The sequence below is a fragment of the Lupinus angustifolius genome, chromosome LG08, assembly GCF_001865875.1.
Source record: "Lupinus angustifolius cultivar Tanjil chromosome LG08, LupAngTanjil_v1.0, whole genome shotgun sequence".
Lineage (NCBI taxonomy): Eukaryota > Viridiplantae > Streptophyta > Magnoliopsida > Fabales > Fabaceae > Lupinus > Lupinus angustifolius.
The window spans coordinates 5909733-5933539 of NC_032016.1; the positions used below are offsets into that span (position 1 = coordinate 5909733).

General features: G+C 32.3%; 2 protein-coding genes across 3 annotated transcripts; one reads left to right on the plus strand and one right to left on the minus strand.

The window, feature by feature from the left end:
• LOC109354342 (uncharacterized protein C9orf78 homolog) lies at positions 7383-20003 on the minus strand. 2 transcript variants are annotated; one of them, XR_002108542.1, is made up of 7 exons: positions 19850-20003; positions 19507-19722; positions 19234-19357; positions 18940-19013; positions 18406-18563; positions 17960-18222; positions 7383-7395 (listed from the first exon to the last, which is right to left on the minus strand). XR_002108542.1 is itself a non-coding variant. In XM_019596780.1 (6 exons), exons 1-6 carry the CDS (start codon positions 19969-19971, stop codon positions 18053-18055), a joined length of 864 nt encoding a protein of 287 aa, XP_019452325.1. In that variant the 5' UTR covers positions 19972-20003; the 3' UTR covers positions 17584-18052. The 2 variants fall into 2 exon arrangements, 1 of the variants encoding a protein (XP_019452325.1); XM_019596780.1 differs by lacking the exon at positions 7383-7395 and having other exon boundaries at positions 17584-18222.
• On the plus strand, positions 10407-16253 carry LOC109354341 (DEAD-box ATP-dependent RNA helicase 3, chloroplastic-like). Its single transcript, XM_019596779.1, has 10 exons — positions 10407-10906; positions 11642-11772; positions 11858-12269; positions 12585-12683; positions 13133-13357; positions 14009-14386; positions 14951-15094; positions 15186-15281; positions 15423-15706; positions 15824-16253. The coding sequence occupies exons 1-10, from the start codon at positions 10502-10504 to the stop codon at positions 15921-15923; spliced, it is 2274 nt and encodes a 757-aa protein (XP_019452324.1). The 5' UTR covers positions 10407-10501; the 3' UTR covers positions 15924-16253.

A 23807-nucleotide genomic window follows, 5' to 3' on the forward strand; every position in this document is an offset into this window, starting at 1 on the left:
GAGGGCTAAGCTTTCAACTATCAAGGAAGAGCCAGAGTTGTGTGAAGAGAATCTAACACAACCAAGATGTTTGAAAGTGACCAAGAAGCAAAGAAAGAAAATTCAAGCAGAATATAAGATTGGACAAAGTTTACTACTACATATCAATCTTAAACAATCTTAAGTCTTGTTTATTTCTGGTTTTGCCACCGAAGGTACCTTTGTTGGTTTTCTTCAACACTAACCTGAACCTCCTTAGTCTCTGCAAATAAGAAAAAGAACGAACTCGATGAAGTCTCTTCTTGGCAACGACTAGTATATAATGATTGCAAGGTGGGTCAATTTCAATGTATGACATGTAAATGGTGGATAATGTCCTATTTGTTGTTGAAGATTTTATGACCTTCTTCATAAACCATAATCAATGACTAAGAAGTATTCTACATTCGAATATGGAGTCTGGAAGTAAAGAAATTAAAACACTTTAGCTCATGGGCAAATTTCTGTTTACGTTTAGAAAAGGGTGAAGTAATCATGGCAGTGTAGCTTATAGACTATTATTTCAAATTTTCCCGGACTTAGTGTTCTGTATCATGAAGATGTTGATCTATTAGTAGCAACTTTGCAGAATTGACCCTTTTGAGAAAAGAAACTATTCACTTGCTCATTTGTTGCTTAAAACAACATCAATGGATGATTCAAATTCCAATAATGTTCTGTATAGGAAAGTTATGTTCATTCATTTAGATTTAGAGGGAATATTTGAGGCTCTAGCATATTTGACTATGCTAAGAAGAAATCTAGAACAAAGTTGCAAATACTTCTGCATTTTTTCATGAAATGGACAGGGAGCTGAATAGTTTGCAAAAGGTTATGAATTCATACTTTAGAATGACTAATGTACCAAAAAATATTCCGAACTTCCATTTTATGATTGCTTATTAACTTTTATCTCTTAGTTTTTGCAAGGATTGAGTGTAGTTACTAAATGTAATATTTTTTCGATAAGGAAAAATTGTATTAATTGAATATAAGGGGTGTCCACCCAAGTACGACATGAGATGCCTTGAAATGGTGAAAATTTATAAAATAATTAAATGATATAGACAAAATATCTAAAAGCATCAAAGCATCTGTCACTGCAATGATTTTGAAGTATCCTTATTACATAGCTATCAACAAATATATCAATCATAAATATTGTGGAACAAAGAAGCAACTTATGCAAAATGAATAAGAACAAATTTGTTAGTAATAGCATGTCAAATTCTATCAAGAGAGATGACATTTCTGCATACAGGAAGACCCCATTGGGTAGGAAGAACTATAGCAGAACACATGTTTTCCAGGTTCATTTGGTTGACAAAATCATTATAGATTCGTACTAATTTTCTTCTTGGCAATAGTATTGCAGAGAAGGCCCTCAAAGAAAGCTTCCTAGACCGCGATAACCGAAGGCCGCGCAATCTTCCATCCATAGCCTTCACCCAAAGTCTTCCCGGCCTTGCCATCTTTTGATTTTCACTTGTTAGTTTTTCGTAGCCATATGATCTCATGCGCCTGCTGGCAAGATAGTACACAACCATCTGCATTATTGAGAGCTGTGTAGAAAGATTAAGAAAAAAAGATAGTAAAGGGAAAAACTAGGACTTCAATTTGTTGATGGTTTGTGTAAAGCAATTATGAAATGTATATAGAGCAAGAGCATATGAAGTGTTTCAGAATAAGAGGGGTCGTGTAGTCGAATATCGCAAATTGGGCATTAAAGAGAGTTTTCTACATTTTAAACGCAAAAAAACATAGTGACGACTCCAAATTATTTGGGAGAGGTCGAAATCGAGTTCGCCTCTTCCTAAGTTGCAGAGTTGGTCTTCCAACCGAAAATCGGGTCGCAAAGAGGTGAGAGATTTGGTTCCTTGAAACACACATAGTGGACAGCTTATATAAGTTTATTATAGCACATGGCTGCCTTCATACTTCAAGACAATATAACCTGCCTTGGCAGATAAAGACAGTGAATAAAGCTAAATTTGCCTCAAACATCTAAGCAAGAAAAGTTGTGGCATCACTCTAACTGGGCCTTGATTTTAGGAATCATAGAGACATCATATAACTTATTTGAGTTTTAAATACTGACTCACTTCAAGAGTGTATGAATGTAATGTGATGTGTGCATAAGTGTTGATAACTAGCATTGTTGAACAATTTTAGTGCCTAATTCTGTTAACTTTTAACACATGGTAACTATTAATTACGTAGGCATACTAGCATTGGTAACTATTAATTAAGTGGTCATGAAGAGAATATGGGATGCATGTGCAATTATTGATGCGCTTGTTAAAATATAAGCCAAAATGAATCATTTGTTTACTATAGAATGTATTTTGCGACTGGTTTTGGTCTCTTATGGATCAATACTGTGAAACGTTGGTCTAATGTGTCCTTTTATATCAGAAAATGGTAAAAGAATTTGTGCCGTAGTTTTGATATGATATGAAGGTTTCATCTTAAAACCAATTGATAATAAGATAAGTAGTTCAATATGTATTTAAACTATTACCGAGATATCAAGGTAGGAGATGTAGAACTTACTTCACGGCTAAGAAGAACATATGTAACATTGTCTAGGTTCATATATAGGCAAGGTCAGGCTTGTAAGATGGAATTTAAAACATGTATTATGAGATTTAAATCTAAATTGTAGTAAAACCAGTCGAAGAGCAATCAGTTGAATGAATGCTAAGTGACTTTTGCATAGGTCTTGGAACATGTTATGTCTTAAAACTTATGATTAAGGTAGACATCGTATATTTAATATAATTATATCGATTATTTACTTTTTGTGTTACTGGCAACCTATCAGACTTCTAAAACTAATAACGAATATGAGTTTAATAAGTGAATACCTAACTGGAGTTAGAACAGTTATGGTTTGCAAGACACCAAATCACAAACATTTTTCACATCTCTCCATCACAGAGAAGACGAAGGTCCCAAAAAGAATGAATTATTTGGTCTCTCAGAAAATTAAATCAAAGGAATATATCAGAGAACATGGTTTCACCCTTGTTTTATATTATTATGAGAACCATTAGATTCAAGATATTCACCAATCATAAAGAAATTCCCAATAGTCTGAGCCCAAAAATTTAGTTGAGAATAAGAAGAAACAATTTTTTGTGGACAAAAAACAGAAGAAGAAAAAAACATAATATTGAACACCTACCCCTTGCAATATTGTTTATTTCCATCAAACCGACAGTAAGACTTACCTTTAATGTTGGTCTTACAGATTTAATTTGGTGCCACATATTACAATCTCGGTCTAGTATTGGACTATGGACAAGACAACTTGTAGAATAATGTAAATTGTATGCTATCATTTTCTTAAAATGCAAACAAAAAATATTATAATGAGCTAATTACACTGATACCTCTAAGTTTTAGTGAAATTATACAAATTACTCCTCACTTTTTTACACCTACGCAAACCTCCCTTAGTTTATATACTTTCATTACACTAATACCCCTGCATGAGAAATAAGTGTGATCTTTTAAATAAAAATGTGATAAATGCAACTAAGTTAAACAAAATATGGTATATTGTGAAAAGAAAAATCTAAATAATATACAAATCAATGTATTTTTATTATTTTTTGTTACAAAATGCATCAAAAATTATAAAGATATATTGTTTAAATTGCTCTTATGCTATATCGTAACGAACCAAAAATAATAAAGAGTTAACAACTCATATATTATTTGGACTTGTCTCCACAGTATATCATGTTTTGTTTAACTTAATTGCATTTATCACATTTTTTGTTCAAAAAATTACACTTATTTCTCATGCATGGATCCATGATCAATGTAATGAAAATATGAAAATGATTATGTTTGTGTAGATGCAGAAAAATGATGAGTGGTTTGTCTAATTTCTCTAAGGTGTTAGAATATTTTCCTCTATTATAATCTTATGAAATCCTACTATGCCCATTGGTTTGATAACTGTATTTCGTTATTGGGCAATTTATAATCACAATATAAATCTATATTAGGAACTTTTGAAATGAAGTTCAACCTCTTCTTATTGTAAACTTCTTTTATAGAAAATAATAAGTTAAGACTTGAAAGTACAGTGGTGAGAAATTAAACAATATGAGAAAGCCAGATATTGTGATTGTCAATGCAAAGTGTTTTTTAAGTCCATGAATTAGGTGGCATTGTTTGACTATCGTAAAATTTGGAAAAGAATAAGTTCAGTTCAATTATAGATAATGCTGATCACACATGTCAAAGTTTTGCATTTACTTGCTTGGCTGTGTTTTGCTTACATTTGTTACATATGCACATATTGGTATTTGATATTTGCATACTTGCATGTTGTATAACTTTTATTTAAGTATATTGAGGTAGAAGACTAGCTGCATTTTAGTAATAAAAGTTGTATATGATAAAGCTGGACTTTGAGTATAATATTTACTCAGCTTGCGAATTGGGTTTTGGAGAGGAAATAATGGAAAGGGAAGACTTGACAAATGACAACCATAAAATATATCGATGAAATGACTTTGAAGTCTTTCTTTTCTCTTCCTTCCCTTCCAGAACTCAACTCGCAAACAGAGTTGAATTTTGGAGATGAAGGAAGGAAAATGAAAGACTTGAGAGTCATGAAATACATAGGTAAAGTGAGACGATTCTAAAGTTTTTCATTTTTTTTCTTTCCTCTCAAAGACTTAACTCACAAACAAACTGTTAACGTAAAATAAATTACTAACTTTTACTAAATGTATTAATACTAACATGCTTTACAAGTATTTAAATTATGTCTGAGAGATGAGTGTACTAATAGTTATTTAAACCATGTCTAAGTAGGACAAGGATCATCTGTCCCAAAAAGATTATGTCATCATATTTCTAACCAATAACATTTCCCAAAATAATATAAAATATTAATTTATATTTTTTATAAAAAAATTCTAATTAAATAAATTAGTTTGATAATCAGGGACATAAATAGGTACAGGAAATCTTCATTCGTCTAAGTAAGTCTCATCATAAAATCAATTAGCAATAAGATGACAATAAGAAAATTATGTATTTAAATCATATCTAAGATAATGAAGTAGATTATTTAACCTTACTTCCCAACAAAAACCCTTAAAATTAAAAGTGTAATATTGATACATTGATAGTGTAAAGAATTATGTACAATCAGTGCATCATTTATCCTTCATTTGGATTACTTTTTGTGGAAAGTCAAACATAATTGAAATTGAATGGTAGATAACGAAGTGACAATGTAAAAAACTCTTACACTGTCAGTGTATACATATTTTTCTCTAAAATTAATCTTCAAATTAATTGCATGTTACATGTTCAATTTGCTTGGCATGTATGTTACCGTTGGTGACAATACATAAGCTGTACTGTAGTGTTGACTTTAGACACTAAAGAAATTAATATTGAGCAGTCAAGTTATTATCTAAGACTAATAAATAAGGAGCAAGTTAGTACTTGTTACAACTCATATCATGTGGTTGTGCATGTTGCTAATTTCTTAATGAGCTAGCGTTCTTTTCTTCTACTACAAGCATGTTTTCATCCGTTAAAGAAGAAAATACACTATTCACATTTATTGGTTCCATTTATTTCGTGTTATTGTCAACTTACTATTACGGTTATTCATTAGTTGTACATCAAAATACTAGTGTTTTTTATATGTTGATTCTACAAGATATTGATCTAATAATTTAAGACTTTATTGAATTTCTAGATAGATAATAAATGTCATTGGATCAATTCTTTTGAGAATTATATTTCTTAAGAGGAACAATCACAAATTTAAAATAATTAGTTCTTTATATATAAGTATACTCTCCTTAAAAAAAATTGGGATTCAGAATTGAAAATGATAGCCAAAGCCTAGTTTAATCCTAAAAATGATAATGAAATTGTTACGGTAAGAAATAATGATGAATTAGATACAGTAAAAAATTGATGACAATGTAGTCTTTTCTTTGTGATTTGGGTAAAAACGGTGCTTCAACTTGTATAAGTCAAATTGTCTTTCACACACATAAATATATATTTATAAAAACTTTTCACGAATTATTTTAATTTGTTGACTAAAAAGCACACTCTATTCATGTATATGTGTATATAATCAAGTGCCCAACAGATTAAAAATTAGTATTATGAGAAAGGAAAAGTTTCTTTTTTTTATTAGCTAATCAGTGAGTATCAAATACACTTTGTGCTGAGGGAAGGAAAACTTTACTTCCTGGCATCACATGATTAAAATATATCACTTTTTTCTTACCATGTCATAAACCTTCATACGATGTTTTTGAAGCTTTAAGTCTAGTTGGGCACCTTTTCACGGAGACTAAATAAATTGAGTTTCTTTATAAATAACTTAAATGGCCTGGGAGGAGCAGAAGCAACCACCAAACATAGAGTTTCTCGTGAATAATAATGAAAAGTTATTGAATCAATCACATGATTCCAGGAGATGAATCTGGATTAACTGTTCAGAAACCCTTAAAATGAAAAATGGAAAGTGGAAGACAAAATATGCATACTCCTTCTATTTATTTACATTAATAATGACACTTAATTAATAGTATAGAAAAGAAGAGAAACATTACAGTGCTTGAGAACATTTTAATGGCAAATGCATGCAGCACTGGTAGGTGGGTACACATATATCACTTTCTTTCTACCGGTCTATATGGAGAGAAATATAATTGGACAAAAAAATATTTAATAATTATAATTTTAATTTAAATAATTTTGTTTTTAACCAACCAGAAATGATAATACATGGAGTAGTACAAAATTGAGATAAAAAATGTGTTCTCTAGCTAGGTAAGTATAAAAAAATAAACAAAATAGCCTCTGTTTCTGTTCCCCGGTGACTCTCCAATGAATCTAGTATTACTATTATTCAAGCATGGGGAATTGAAATGCTTAGGCTTTTGTGTTTGGTCCAGATGAACTATGCTTTAGAAGGATTGGGATAATCGTTATTCATTTTATGTCATAAGTGAATTACCGAATTTTATTTTAAATAATTAAATTCTAATTAGTTTGAGAAATAAAATAAAACACACATTATCTTTGTATGTTTTAGAATAGCAAGTTGCCATCTCATTCCTGCAACCACATTTTCTTTAACAATTTAACAAACAAAAGGGTCCCCAACCACAATCCTTAGCCCTTGCAACTTTGTCTCGTGCTGCTAAATAATCCAGTAACTATAATCATCATTCCCAGAGAACATGGTCTATTCATTTAAGTACAGATAATATTATCTTCGGATTTTAAGTTTGTAACTCAAATAATACAATATCAAATCTTAGGAAGATCATTTTTCTCATAATTTTTCTGTCTCTGTGCTTCAAATCAATCAAACTTCATGAAATAATATTAAAATATTAATTTTTGTTTTTAAAATTTTTCTTTTTAAATAAATAAAGTTTTTTCATTAGTTTGAGACACCAATCAAACAAGAATAATAATATGTAATCTCCATTCCATCAAATCTAGCTTCAAAATTGACCGCTTTTTCCCTATATGCCTGCCTTGTTAACTTTCTCAATAAAAATAAATTTGGTGAACATTGGAAATTGATATGGAAAAATCAAAGTATGACATATTATTTAAAGTTCTGAGTTGCTGAAAGGTATATACCAACAACAACAATTACCAAACAACCAGAACTAATTGTCTGAATTGATTTTATATTTCTATTTATGCTAAAAGAAAAAAGAAGATAAAGATGGGTGATGTGGCTTGAATAACTCATTGAGAAAGAGGAAGGAGATACTAGTTTCAGGTTTCACCATTTCCCATATCTAAAAATGATTTCAGAACAAAAGCAAAACTACAATTATATATGAGATTAATGAATAATATCATCTCTCAACTCTTTTTATTTACCACAAACACAGTGAAGAAGAATCACTTTTACGGTTTAAGAGCTTTGAAAACCTTCTTCTACGGTAGTAGAAGGCACATTTGAACCTTGAAAACACGAACCTCTTAACAGACCTTAGCCTTAGCCACACAACTTTCTTCACATGAATCATAGACCCTTTGATTCTCTCAGTGAGACTCTTCTTTCTACTGAACTGGTAGCTTCTCAGGAATAGTTGCCTCTTCTCTATCATGGTGTAGTTCTGTTCATAGTGGTAGTTGTGATGCCCAAAAGACTCAGTTCTAAACAATGGGTTCATTGTCAAACTTCCCATAACTCACTATGATTTTGTATCAGACCCAAAGAAGAAGAGAGGAAAGTAAAGAAATATATAGAAGTATACAACCAAGTAGTTAGCTAGATGTTAAAAAAGGTATAAAGTGTTTAGTGCAATATTAAAGAGAAATAGGTGAAAGCTGATAAGGGGGTATGAATTGTATAATTCAAGGTACCTTGTGTTTGCTTTGCTTTGTTTAAAGACAAGTCATGTTTGTGTTTTCATTCTTCCCCTCATTTCCTCTTCCTTATCTCTTATATATCATGGACTTGGGTAGAAACAACGTTTTAAATTTGGTTATGTAACTCTAATAAATACTAATATGTCAAGGGTTTAAGAGTCATCAGAAATCATATTATAATTATAATTACTACCCATCTATTACAAATATCCACAATTATTTGAAATGTCAAAGTTTTGAAAATTTAGAAAAACTATAACAAAATGGTTGTTTAAAGTGTTTGAACAATATTTTATGGGCACTTTAACACGTGGACATCCTGATAAGCTCGTGATTTTTTAGATGGACGGTCATGTGCGTTTTATGTTCCCCTTATGTGTTTGCCATTTTTTTCTTTGTAATTTTAATCTATCTATTCCATTCTATGGTTATGGATGCATTTCACATGCCATTAAAGTCAAGACAAACAGTCCCAACAGGCCTGGTTTTATGACTTATGAAGAATTTTTTTAACTATGCTTAAATTTATAATTTTGAAAAACAAGAAAGCTAGGAATCAAAATTTTGATTTAACAACAACAAAGAAATCAATTCACTGCCATGCCACAGATACATATTGCCATTAATAGTTTAAAAGAGGGAAAAAAATGTACATAGAGATTAGACTATAATTTAAAAATGCATATGAACTATGATTAGATTGTTAAAAATATAATTGGAGCTCCATTATTATGGGTCCAGGTCATCACCCCTCCAAATGTAATTGAGAAACTTGATATGATTAGGTTTGAGTTTAGGTTTTCCCTGAATACAATTTGCGAGTTTGAGTTTTATATCAGTACAACTTTTGGGTTTGTGTTTGGTATAGTTGAAATGCTACCTTGAACTCGATTAATATATGTAAGACTACAAAGTTGGATATAAATACTTATATCAAACCTATATATAAAGTGATATATATATATAACATATGATTTAATTATACACTAACGGTGTAAGTGTTTTTTACACTGTCAGCAAATCATAATAATTCATATGTTAACCATCATTAACTCTAAAACAAAAATAATATAAATCAATGATTGATTATATACCAACAGTGTAAAAACTTTACATTATCGGTACAAACTTTAAACTCTAAAACATAAACATAATCCTTATATATATATAAAGAAAAGTGCAGAAAATTTAAAACATTACTCGATTGCAATAGAGTCAACATAACTGAGGTATGTAAAAATATTAAATTTCAAACATAAGAATGTCCCAGAGCTAACAGAATTGGCGAACTGGGGGAGAAAGAAATATTGGTCTTATTAGAAAAATTAAGATTACATCATTGAAATTTAAGATTGAAGTTGCCAAAGAGAGAAAGGGGAGAGTATAACTATTTTCCAGTGAGTTTTTGTTGGGTTTGAGTTTCCCAAAATCCAACAAGTTTGGAGTTGATAGCACATTTTTCAATTCCATTTAAGTTGGGTTTGGGTTCAGCCATTCCTATGAAAGAGAATTAGTTATGTTGAATAGGTAAAATAACTTAACTAGTTGTCTATCAACCTATATTTTTTAATTTACTAAATTTAATAATTTAAATTAATATTTTCATAAAAAATTATATGGATCAAAATTAATAAATAATATAATGGAAGTAAAAATTATAAATTATTATAACAATAATATCTTTATTGTGGGGAAATATAAATTTTAAAATATAATAAATAAGAATACTAAGAATAATTTTTACAAAAAATATTTCTTAATAACAATAAAATATAAGTATATATATAATAAATAGTTTCTTCTTCTGTATTATTTTCTATTTTTATTTTGTCAACATAGCTTCCCAATAGCAATTTTTTTCAAATATAAAATGAAACGGACACAAATATCCTCTTAGATTGCACTTGTTTTCAAAATATGTAATATCTAATGACCAAATTACCCTTGACAAACACACCTACAACAAATGAAGTTGGAGGTTTAAAAAGCCATCCCATGCCATTCTCACACAAGTGCTAGAGCCTTATCTCCTAGCCGCTTCTTTCTCTGAGGTTTTTGCTCTTTAAACCTCATCTTCACCAAAATGGCTTCAATTATAGGCGTTTCTTCCATTTACCAAACCCCTTCTCTTCAACGACCACAACAAAGAAACCCTTCCGTTTCATTGAAACCATTGTCGTTTTACAACAACAACAACGATAACTCCCACTTCAACACTCTTCTCAGAGCTCACCTTTATAATCGCAGAATTTCTGCCATTGCTACCAACAATTCTTCTCTACTCGCTGAAGAAGCACTTGATGGATTAGGTTTTGATGATGTCACTGATGATAACGATGATTTTGATAGTTTTGATTATGAGAATGAAAATGAAAACCCTTCTGCGACTATTAGTACTGATGAACTTGATGTTTCTAAGCTGGATTTGCCTTCGCGACTCGTGGAATCGCTTAAGAAGCGTGGAATCACTCACCTTTTCCCTATTCAGGTATTTTCTCAATTCTCACCTCGTTTTATTTTATTAATTATATTATTATTATTATACTTACAAGTATATGTTGTGGTTGCCTTATAATTGTAATGATATTTGTCATAAGTCATTCGTTAATGTGGATAAGGTCGTATTAGTTTACTTGCTTCAACGTACCATGTGATTTTATGCATTCACGTGTATTTTGGTGAAATGTGAAATTGCTTAGTTTATAATTTCGATACACTGCAAGTGTATTTTTTAATTTTATACAGTCAACCAATTATAGTATCATACATTAACATGTTTGACTTTTGAGTCATTTATTATGAGAGTCAGATATTTCTAATGACATGACAGTACATAATTGGCTGATAATGTAAAAATCTTTTACCCTGGTAATGCATTAAAACTAAATATGATTGCTAATATATTGTATATGCTACTTCCTTCTGGTATATTTGTAAGATAAATACATGTTCCGGTCGTTGGTTATGTTCTTTGTGTTGTGTTGAGTTACAGTGGGAACCATAACTGAGATTTTGCAGCAGTATTGGATGATGCTATGCAACCTACTATTTAAAACCTTGCCTATATCTATAGGTTTGGGTTCCTCTTACTATCTATGTAATATATAATTAATGTGGCTGCTAGTGTTGATGTTTAATTGTCTAACTTGTACCAAGTCCTTCGTGGAATTTGACTGTAGTTTTCTTCTTGCAAATTTAACCTAGTTTTTCGTGTGGTGATCAGAGAGCTGTGCTAGTGCCTGCACTAGAAGGTAAAGATATCATTGCTCGGGCAAAGACTGGGACTGGCAAGACATTAGCATTTGGAATTCCAATTCTTAAAGGCCTCACTGATGATGACCGGAATCCTATAAGGTCACATCATTCATGCATAATACACCTGATCAATTTTAGACTTGCTAGATATATTGGTTTTGATGCATTTGTGTGTTTATTGCAGGCGTGGTCGTCTTCCTAAAGCATTGGTCCTTGCTCCTACTAGGGAGTTAGCAAAGCAAGTAGAGAAAGAGATCAATGAATCTGCGCCTTATCTGCAAACAGTTTGTGTTTATGGTGGTGTTTCCTATGTAATTCAGCAAAGTGCACTTTCGCGTGGTGTTGATGTAGTGGTTGGAACACCTGGTAGAATAATTGACCTTTTAAATGGGAACAGCCTTAAACTGAATGAAATTCAGTATTTGGTTCTTGATGAGGCTGACCGGATGCTTGCTGTTGGGTTCGAGGAGGATGTGGAAACAATTTTACAGACTGTCCCATCTGAGCGGCAGACCATGCTTTTTTCTGCAACCATGCCGGGTTGGGTGCAAAAATTATCAAGAAAGTATTTGAACAAACCGTTGACAATTGATTTGGTAGATTTCCGTTCCTTTTTGGCTTCTCTCCTCTCTAAATATTCACATAGTTAATTAAATATTATAATTTTTGGTGGCGGTCATGCCATAGTCGTGGTTGATGAAGACTGCTGCAACTGAGATGGGCCGCCACATTACTCGACTCGGTCCTTGATTTAGAACCCTGCATTCTAGCATATATTACATCATATAACCGTGTTGGATATAGTGTTTATATTTTCTTTTTGTGGTTACTGCTTACTAATGAATTTATGATCTGGTTTAACCCCAATATTAAACATGGTTATGATGTATTTCCCTTTTCTTTCAAATAAGGTCGGTGACGAAGAAGAAAAGCTAGCTGAAGGGATCAAGCTTTATGCTATGTCTGCCACCTCTAATTCAAAGAGAACAGTCCTTTCTGATCTTGTAACTGTGAGTTTCCAGATAATTTATAATATATACAGTTTGCATTTTTTGGGGCTTTATAGTATCTATGTTGAGCAGTGTTATTGTTTTTACTTGATTTGGAAACTGGAACTTCAAATAATAATTCAGTAGAAACTTGTTCAAGATTTTTTTTAGATGGTTGCAGCAAATGACCAACTCCTTGAAGAAATTCCATTCTAGAAGTCATGTATACCGAGCAAGCAACCCCCCCCCCCCTTCCCATTCTCTTATTGGGATGTTCTTTTTCATGCTAAATATGTAGATGCAACCTCATGACTGTGTATTCTCTAAGTTTGATTTTGGCTGTCAAAAATTTAAAATGTATATTAAATCAGTTAATTTTATGTTTCCTACTGTATTTCAACTCTTCAAGTTACTCTTGAAACCGTGAGCGGGCAGTTTAATAATTTCAGTGAAAATGTTACTCGTTTCAGGTTTATGCAAAGGGTGGCAAGACTATTGTATTTACGCAGACAAAAAAAGATGCTGATGAAGTATCATTGTCCTTAACAAATATTATATCTTCTGAAGCGCTGCATGGTGATATATCCCAGCATCAGAGAGAGAGAACATTAAATGGTTTTCGGCAAGGGAAATTTACAGTGCTTGTTGCCACTGATGTTGCATCTCGTGGACTTGATATTCCCAATGTTGATTTGGTAAGTTAAAAGGGTTGATTTTTGGTCCACCATCTACATTTAAACATCTTATCACCTGTCTTGGTTATGTACGAATCTTCTCGAGTTCTAGCACTTTTGATTGTTTTAGTATTCATTTTTATTTGATGCTAACTGAGGCTGAGATAATAAGTCCTGCCACTTGGAGTACTTAACTTGGAAATTAGGGTTTTAATTGGGAGATTCAGATTTTAGGTTTAAATTTTTGGGAGTTTAATGTCTAGAAATTCGGTTCTTGAGATATCTTATCCCTAGGTTGCATAGTCACTGCATTGCCTGTTATTGATTTGGATTTCTCAAGTCTTAAGTTTAGGTTGCTTGCTCTAGTAGAATTTGGATTGTCTTTTTGATATTCGGAAATGATTCTAGTGCATTTGACATCATTGTTCAATCTTTATTACAGCCATGCTATTTAGTCTAACTTGACTATGCTATATTTATTTGGTAAAGTGTGTTTTGTGTGAATAGTAGCTTGGTTACTTCTTTCATCATCTCATTTCTGTTTACCACCAGAGAAGTTGAAGTTCTATATTTGAAGTATAACTTCAAAAGGTTCTTATACTTATATCTAGTATTCAATTGCTGTATGTTCCCAACGTATTAAAAAGCTTGTTGTTTACATGTTTTCTTCAGGTTATCCATTATGAACTTCCAAATGACCCTGAGACTTTTGTACACCGCTCTGGGCGTACTGGGCGTGCAGGAAAACGTGGTTCTGCTATTCTGATGTACACCAGTAGCCAGAGGAGAACAGTTAGATCCCTTGAGCGTGATGTAGGCTGTAAATTTGAATTTATTAGTCCACCAGCAATTGGAGAGATTTTGGAGTCATCTGCCGATCAAGTTGTTGCTACGCTCAAACTTGTTCATCCCGAGTCTATTGAGTTCTTCACCCCAACTGCACAAAAACTGTTTGAGGAACAAGGCACAAGTGCCCTTGCAGCTGCACTAGCACAGCTTAGTGGATTCTCTCGACCTCCATCATCCCGGTCTCTTATCAACCATGAACAGGTATTGGGGGAGCCTATATTTTCCAATTGAAGTTATAAGGTTTTACAAGTTTCTAAAGGATTATTGATCCCACCTATCCATTCTGGATAACATACTACAGGTCTTACAATTGATTTATACTTCATGAACAATGGGTAGTAAAGGATGTGCACTCTGGGCCTCATACCCCACCCACTAAGTGGGAGCCTCGGGCACTCTGGGCCACCCTTTTGTAACAATGTGTAAAGGATGTGCATCTGATAGAAAACTCTGTTCAGAATTAGAAAAAAGTAAATAATGCTCTGGCATTATAATAATTGCAATATAATATATTATGCTTCAATTTTATTAGGTGTTTATCAAACCCTAAAAGCCAGGTATTTTGTAATGTTTTCTCTGGTTTTAATATTTTTCTGTAGTTATTAGTTAAGCTTTGAAAAACTACTGCTTATCTGATTAGTTAAGTTGAAATTAGATTTTAAATACATATTCTAGGTTGGTTCTAATTAATTATATTTTTTTTATAATTAAAACCTTCCTTTTGTCATGTTATTTAGTTGCCTGATTAAAATGATGTTATTGCAGGGATGGGTTACGTTACAACTGACTCGAGATGGCGATAACTCCAGAAGATTTCTTTCTGCAAGATCAGTAACTGGGTTTCTTTCTGATGTTTATTCTCCAGCTGCTGATGAAGTTGGAAAAATACACTTAATTGCAGATGAAAGGGTTTGTAACTTCTTGTTAAGAACTTCAATCCTTTTGATATGGTGCAGCCACACTGTTCAATTTATTTGACATCGCTAATGCTTAATATCAGGTTCAAGGAGCTGTTTTTGATCTTCCGGAGGAGATTGCCAAAGAGTTACTCACTAAGGTGATTCCACCAGGAAACACTATTTCAAAGATCACCAAGGTAAGTTACAATATTTGGTTAATATTTTTCGTTTCACAGTTCTTTATGCACTGTGTTGCTTGTTTTCTTCCCCAAGCAAAACACCATACTTCGGTAACAGCTCACTGGATTACTAATTTGATAATGCCTTTATACTGGCAGTTACCTCCTTTGCAAGATGATGAACCTGCAAGTGATTTCTATGGGAGGTTTTCCGATGACAGAGGACAAAGAAGTTCTAGAAATTCAAGAGGAGGTTTTAAGAGCTCACAGTCATGGGGAGGTGGCCGAAACTCTGATGATGACTTTGGTAGTTCATATGGTAGAGGCGGCGGTAGAAGTTATAGATCTGGTAACAACAACAACAGGTCTCAAACAAGGAGAAGCAGTGGGGATGACTGGCTGATTGGAGGTAGCGGATCAAGCAGGTCTTCATCATCAAACAGGTAATAATAACTCTTTAACTTATATTTGATTTTTTTCCTCTTCAAGTTATAGTAAGATTCATCTATATAAATATTTAGGTCCATTTATCTAATATGATATTTGAATGTACATTTCAGAAGTAGCTATGGAGGAGGAAGCTATGGAGGAGGAGCATGTTATAATTGTGGACAAACTGGGCATAAGGCATCAGAATGTAAGAATAGAGACTTTTTTTAGTTAACACATCTTAAATTTTGACGCCACTTTGTCCATGACTTGAGCTGCTGCTACTGGTGATGATAGTCTAGTATGTTCTAGAAATTTGAAATATGCTTCCTCTAGGGAATTACAGAATCAATGTTATCTAATTTGAAGCTCTTGGGGTTTGGTCTTTAGATATCTTACAGTCTATACCGCTGATGTAAAATTTAAAACTTGTATTGTGGCTGTGATATTTAGCAAGAACAGTAACTCTGGTCCTGATTTGTCTATTAAACGGTCTTGCTTATGATCCTGATGAGCCTTCATATGCTTTAGAAAAGGACAGGAATAGCTTTATATGCAAAATTTGTTCCCAGCTGTTGATAATATTATATTCTTATAACTAGTGGTCCTTGTTTATAATTTTCCATCAATTTAGCTTGCAACATTGTAATTAGTGTGATGGCTGAAAAAAGGTAGACATTTAATCTAAGAAACCAAGGTTGTTTTATGTTATTTGATGCACAATAATTTCTATGCCTATTATGGATGTGTAATTCCTTGGATTTTCTTCTGAAAGTATGACTTTGCACTATAAGACAACAAATGTATTTTACTCCTGTGCATGAGAAATGTTTACAACAATGTATTTACTCTGGAGAAATGTTAACAGGTGTTCTATTAATATTAATAAGGCATTTTTCAATATTTGTGTGTATATAAGGAGATGTTAATCAGTAATGTGTTGTTATAGTAGCGTAAAACCCTACTAGATTCCCAGGATGACCAAAAGGTCAATAGTTTTATTCCTGGAAGTGACACTTGTTAGGAAGAACAACTATGAATACCAAAATATATTAGTTCCTTACTCAAAGGGTGAATGATACCCTCGGTAGTACTAAAAGTTAGCAAATATAGTAATGACAAGTATCTACATATAAAACTCTACTATTGGCATGCATGTAAAGCAAAAGAAAACGCATGTAACCAAAACCAGGTATTGTGCAACCAACGAAACTGATCTCAATATTTCATTGTGATTATTACATGTTCCCAACCCTGCGCACTACACTTAGTAGTGAGTATTGCATCTTAAGCTACTTGCCAAAAAAGAATGTTCAAAACAGTTTTGAAAAGTCAGTCCCTTATCCATCATTGCCAAAACATACTCTTAGCATCGTTCAAAAACTTAGCATCAACATAGAGGCCCTTTATGAGAACAGGATACGTATAAGCATCAAAATTTATGGACCTCAATTTAAATTTTGGACCCCAAGATTGTCACTCTTCCAAGCTTATATTTCCTTTCTCTTCATTCTTCTATTCCTACTCCTCTTCATCATGATACTCACTATTGTCATCTCCAAAGTCATTATCACACCTCTCTTTACCATTGTCATACTCATTCTTCTCACCTCAAAATACATCACGCTACTCAGTCTTCACCATCTCCATACTCGCTCACCATCACCATCACCATACAAGCAGTAGTTATGTTTGGTTGTTAGAACATCAACCTCACTTACCAAGAACAACACAATTATCAAGTCCTGCTATATACCTCATGGATTCTTTACAAAATGAAGTATATTCTACTGTTTCTGCCAGAAATATGCCCAAGTATAGAGTCAAGAGGCAAAGTAAACAATGGACCGTGCCGCAAAAAATGAGATAACCGATGAATTTGCCATTGTGAATGACCAACAGAGAGTCCTACATATGCAACTTCTCAGTGGGAAAATAAATATTTCTTCACAACAGTATAACTCACGCAGATTTCCTAAAGTGGAGCCTAAACTGTTTTAACACCATGACCATTCTAAGTCATGGCCACAGGCTCAAATCATTACATAAGATGCACTAAATATCACAATACTTTTGTTGCCTTTTAACATAGGCCACAGTAAAGTCAGACACGTGATGCCAGCAAGTGGCAAAATTAATACATTTTATCACCTGGTTAATAGTTTTTTTAAATGAGAGCCAATGAAAATAAAGCATGAGCAGCCAATGATCTTCTACTGCCTTTTCAGCAAGGATCTGATGCACTGATATATAGATCAATTGACTACTGCCAGCGTAATAAGACCATTTGTGGTTGGAGTAGATTTGGAGCTCTAGCAATCCTTGACATACTCATGTAAAATATTCACTAGTATCACATGTTATCTTCGCATGACACGGTGGCGTTCCCGTTTCCTGAAGCGCTCTAGCATGAGTTGATCTGTTGCAGCTTGCCTTTGTCCTGCTCCTGCTGCATCAGTGCCAGACTCATTTTGTTTGGACCCAGAAGCATCATCCTGTACACTTCTATCTTTGTACAACTCTGGATGTTCTGAAAATTAGTCACTCTTTTGGTTAGCAACTAGAACGACTCAAAACGAGTAAAATAAAGCAGCAGACCTCTATGGAAGGCAAATGCCAAAAGATGATTATAACTAAATCAAGACAGATAAGAACACAGCAAACTAGTAGGCATATGTATGTAGTGCAATATGAATGAACAAGGAAATCCAACCTCTTCTAAGTTTTTCAGCATAGTCTCTGCCACGCTGGAAATAATCAGCGCTGTAACTTGATGGAATGCTGAATTCTGATTTTGCCTTACCTATGAGTCTCTTTTCCTGTAGAAGCTTTTTGGCAGCCTCTGTTTCTTCAATATTTTTTAACTTATATCTGCAAACATGAACTCAAACCCATTTAAGAGACATTAGCTGTTTTTCTTCCTCAATAAATAGAATGAAAAAAGGGCGGCCCAATGGAGAAATAGAATAATTATAAAAGAGAAGAAACTATTACCCAAGCACCAAAAAAATAGAATAAAATAGAATCATTACTCAAGCACCCAAAAAATAGGCAGCTCAGTGAAAAGCCAAAGTCCTTAAAATCTATAATTTATTACCAAAACTATAGGCACAGAGTAGGCATACAGATCAATTTATCACCCAGACAAACCATGTATAGCTAATGTTTAACTTAAAAGAAAATAATACCCCCTTCAAATAATTCAAACTACAAATACAGAAGTAACAATGGATATGAGAAAGCATACTCAATTGGAAGCTGAATCTCAGCAATACCAGTAGTCCACTGAGTAGAGCTTTCTTCTGAATTTCGCCTTTTTACCTGACAGGACACATTTAAAAATCTAATTGAAAACAAGAAATACCAAATGTGGATCAAGCTGAAAAAGGCAATGCATATCAGAAGGCTAAGATGAATCTATATTATCAACCATTAACCAGAAAGTTCCAACATCTACTAACTATACACTAAACTAATAAGTAATAATAACAATAAAACGGGGACAAAAACACTGCAAATAAAGGGAAACTACTTTACTCACTTTAAGATGCTCAGGGATTTTATACAGTTCATCCTCAGCGCGCTTCAACTCATTCTCAACTTGATCTACAGCATCAATTTTTTTGCCTGTCTTCTTTGCTAATTCATTCTCAACATACTGAACCCTGTTCATGTAATAATCAACCATATAAGACTAAAAACTTTCAACCAAATCAGTTAACTACCTTCAAGTTCAACAATCTCAAAAACCTCATCACACATAACATAACAAAACATATAACATATACACACAGAAAACTAAGAATCTACTCACATGTTAGGGTCTTCAACCAAAACAGCAGTTTCTTGAGCAAAAGTATCCTGAAGAACAAGGTCGTCCTTATCGCCGCCATCGCCATCGTTCTTCTCGGCGGGTTTAGAAGCTACACCGCCGCCAATTGCACTCTGCGGTTGCAATGTAGGGTTTGCTGGAATCCCCGATTTCCTTTCCCTCTGCTTCTGAAGGAGTTTAATCTCTTCCAATGCCATTCTGTTCCATTAATTATAAACCGAATTAGTAAAACTAAACCCTAACATAGATTACAAAATGAGAATGAAAAAGATGTTTTTGCTTAGTGTTGTTCAAATAGAAGGATAAAAAAGTGGAAAAACAGAACCTTCTTTCTCGTTCATCGTCAGATTCATTGTTGTATTGAGATTGATGGGATTGATCTTCTTCTTCAATTGGGGCGCTTCTCTTTCGATAGTTCTTCTTTCGCTGATGTTTAGAATCTTCCATCCTTCAATGTCGTGCTTACTATCACCAACTAAAAAGAGTATTCATCATGGGTAAATATAAGTAAATTAGTCTATGAAACTAACAGCAATCCTATTTGTTTTAAAGTTCTTAACTAAATATGATGTTGGTTATTATGATATGTTGTTCTTAGTTTATAAAAAATTATAATAAATTATAAAATAATGTGTGGACCTAATTAAAAATAAGGTTATAATTGTTGTTGAGTATGCTCTCTAATATCTTTTTGGTGTTAGAGTTGTTCATGTGACTATATCGGTAGGAAAAATGTATTTAAGTCACTTAATCTGAAAAGTAATTAAAATTGTAAAGTATGAGTATATTACTTCTTTAGTAATCCAATTGTTTATTCATACCTATTAAACTATCTTGTTTGATTTTTTTTTCTTATTAGAGATACTGACTTTGAAACCATTCATATTACTCCTTTAGTATTAGTTCATATAAATTTAGCCTGTGTGAAGCCTTATTTGATTATATTGTTGTAGTCTAGTAGAAATTAGTAGCATTTTTCAAAAATTCCTTATTTTTGAGTAAATATCGCAAAAGTTTCCTTGAAATTTGAAGTATATAAATTGACATTATTTTTTCTTCAAATATTAAAGTTAAAATTTAATAATATAATATTTTATGAGTAAATTACCCTAACACGTTTGAGTTCAGCTTAATTATACTAATTATTCACCTTCTTCAAGACATTAATCACCTCCACTGTGCGGAGGTCAACGTAGTACATTCACATCCCCTATATGTAAGGAATGTATAAAGGATATAAACATTCATTACATTCTTGTTTTGTATAATATTGAGTATAATGAATGTATATAAATTAGGAGTAATTTGTATAAATATAAAAAATGTAATCTAAATAATTTTACTAAAATTTAAGAATATTAATATAATGTACTATTTTTTTTATATAAACTAAGGGTCACATTTTCCTCAGCGGAGCCAAGGAAATATCATGACTGTATCATGTCATTAACAAGTGGCAATATTTTTAAATTTTTTAGCCTTCTTGCAATTAAAAGTTACAAGATAAAAATAATAAGCATTTTTAAATTAAAAAATATAACAATCTGCATAATTTTTTGTTTGATAAGCTTGATTGTCGATAGACCGTTCTCGACCAAGACTATATCTCTTCCTTAAACATTGCCTAATTAATTAATATAGAAAATAAAAAATGTAGTCAAATTCTTGTACTTTATATGTTGAGGATAGAGCACAATGCGGAAATTAATAATCAAATAACACTTTTGTCATAAAAACAAAAAGGAGAAAACATAATTTTCTTCACTTTGGACAGGAGAAGATCCTTCTTCCATGCCTCAACTCTCTACCCCTAATTTAAGAGAGTCATAAGATCATTTTTTTATTTTAAACCATAACACAAACTATGTAATGAAAGTCCAAAATTATCAAATGGCTAAGGTAAGGTAGTGGGTCATGGTCTATTAGGCGTTTGGTAATGCTTCTTGTCCAAATCCAGGAAACTGAGCAGCATTATTTTTATTTTTCCTTGAACCTTTTTGTGCTAGAAGCTGAGTGGGGAGAGAAGGCCCCTGTTCATACAAACTTTAATTTCTTAGTGAAAATGACACCATTTTTTTTGTCTTGAAACGGCTATGATTAGCCTTGCTTTCCATTTGGGTAAGTATGAATTTATCCCACAATGGGGTCCTTATGCTTGTGAGGAAGGGATACGTGTCAATGAGTGAATTGTGCCAAAATGGGTGGTCCTCACTCGAAAGAATCATATTCAATATTAGAGAAAGAAATTATCATTTTTTCGTTTGTATGGAATGATAAAATAGTCATATTATTATATTTAATGGACAAAAGTATCATATATATTTTTAAGTTATTATTTTTGATGTACTTATCTCTTCATCACTAGAGAAGATATGTGTCCCGGAGACTAACTTGGCAAGCAATGTTAGGTATTGGGTGCCCCAAAGTCCAAAATTGAGTTTATTGTCCTTCCAATCATTATTAGGATGAGTTAGATTCTTTAATCATTGTGAAAAGCATCAAAGGAAAATGGAGAAAATATTGGCATAGGAATATATGTTCATATGTCAGCAAATACTGCTCATATTTTTCTCATCCGTTACTTTTTTCCTTGGAGGGTCTTACCGTCAATATCTATTTATAATTGGTTACTTTTTATCACCGATTCTAGACCATATGAACCTCATTCTCTATTGTTTGTCTAGTAGTATTTCTTATAGGTAATTATTACCACGGCTTAGTTATACAATATTGAAAGTGTTAATCAATGGCCTAAGAAAGATTCAAAGGTTTAAATGTTAAGGTTAGAGCACAATGCGGAAGCACAAGATTAAATTAATTGAGAACAAAAGAGAAGCAAGTAAAGAATAAAGAAAATAACACACAAGATTTAACGTGGAAAACCCCTTAGTGTGAGAGGAAAAAAACTACGGGCGATCAAGAGCAAAATTCCACTATGTAAAAAAGAAGAGTACAAGAAATCCTCTTATAATGATGAGGACAAATGACAATATTTTTTTCTCACAAATACTCTATCAAATGGAACAAGAATTCTCACTAAGAATGCACTCACAATATATGTGTAAATGAAAGAGATGTTGTGTGTTGTGAAGATGATTTTGAAGCTCTCTATATGTGTCCTTTTATAGGCAAGCAAAATCTTGGTATCTTGGATTCCAAACATTGGATACTTGGAAACAAAGCCATAAAAGTGACATAAAATGCCCTTAAAGAGAGCCATAAAATAATCATAAAATTCTTTTAAGACATAGTAATGAGAGGCATCTAACATTATAGAAAAGAAAAACAATAGACGATGGAGAAAATCCATTTAGTACTCAACTTTTTCAAAAATAATTATTTTTATAAATGAGACTTAATTGTTCATAAAATACATTATTCCTCTAAATATAAGAACATGACCTAAACATTGGAAATTGGTTCACAACAACAATGGTAAATTCTATATGAATAAAGATTGTCGTCTTCATAGCATACTGGGTAATAATAAGGGCCATGATATTTGCAACCTTTATCACAAAATTTGTAGCAGACTTTTCTTGTTGTGAAATCTCGCAAACAAAATATTTGATATTCATCATCACCCATACCTACAATCATTGTATATGAACTTTATATTATCTAAGCCAAGAATGTCAACGTACAAATAATATTGTATGAGTAAAATAAATATTGGATCGTTAAATCTTTTTTGTTGCTGTATTATTTGTTTACATACCATGAAAGAAAAGAAGAACTCCAACAATGTAGTTGAGCCATGGAAGTGTGTGCGTTAAAAATTCTTTTGTAGTATTCTTTGATTCTTAATAGAGATGACAAAAATATCTGACTTATGACTACTTGTTAAAATATTCGCAATGAGTACTTGTAAAAATAGCTTATGAGGGAGAACGATAATCATAATACACGTCACGCGAGTACCTACATATTTATAAATTTATTTTTTAATTAATAATTTATATATATTATATTTTTTATTATTATTTTATAATGAACTTTAGTAATTAAAATATAATGATAAAACATAAACTTTATTATTGATGTAATAATTATTTTATATATATTGGTTATTAAAAAATATAAATATATATATTTAAACTTAAAACTCGTCGGATACTTACGAAATACCCGCTACTCATACGATTACTTACAAATAATATAAGCGTGGGTACGAAAAAGTACTACCCGCGTCGTTCCGTCCCGCTGTCATCCCTAATTGTTAACTAGTGAAATTGCTTATATAATCCATATTCGTTAACTATGCATTAAGTTAAGTCCTAAAA

Bases quoted from the DNA above. Each gene is read 5' to 3' on its own strand.
- LOC109354341 (XM_019596779.1), top strand. From the start codon at position 10,502: ATGGCTTCAATTATAGGCGTTTCTTCCATTTACCAAACCCCTTCTCTT. The intron at 12,270-12,584 runs GTAGATTTCCGT...CTTTCAAATAAG, and splicing joins AACCGTTGACAATTGATTTG to GTCGGTGACGAAGAAGAAAA. The intron at 15,707-15,823 runs GTAATAATAACT...TGTACATTTCAG, and splicing joins AGGTCTTCATCATCAAACAG to AAGTAGCTATGGAGGAGGAA.
- LOC109354342 (XM_019596780.1), bottom strand. From the start codon at position 19,971: ATGGAAGATTCTAAACATCAGCGAAAGAAGAACTATCGAAAGAGAAGC. The intron at 19,358-19,506 runs GTGAGTAGATTC...TTACATGAACAG, and splicing joins TTGGTTGAAGACCCTAACAT to GGTTCAGTATGTTGAGAATG. The intron at 19,014-19,233 runs GTGAGTAAAGTA...GTGTCCTGTCAG, and splicing joins AAATCCCTGAGCATCTTAAA to GTAAAAAGGCGAAATTCAGA.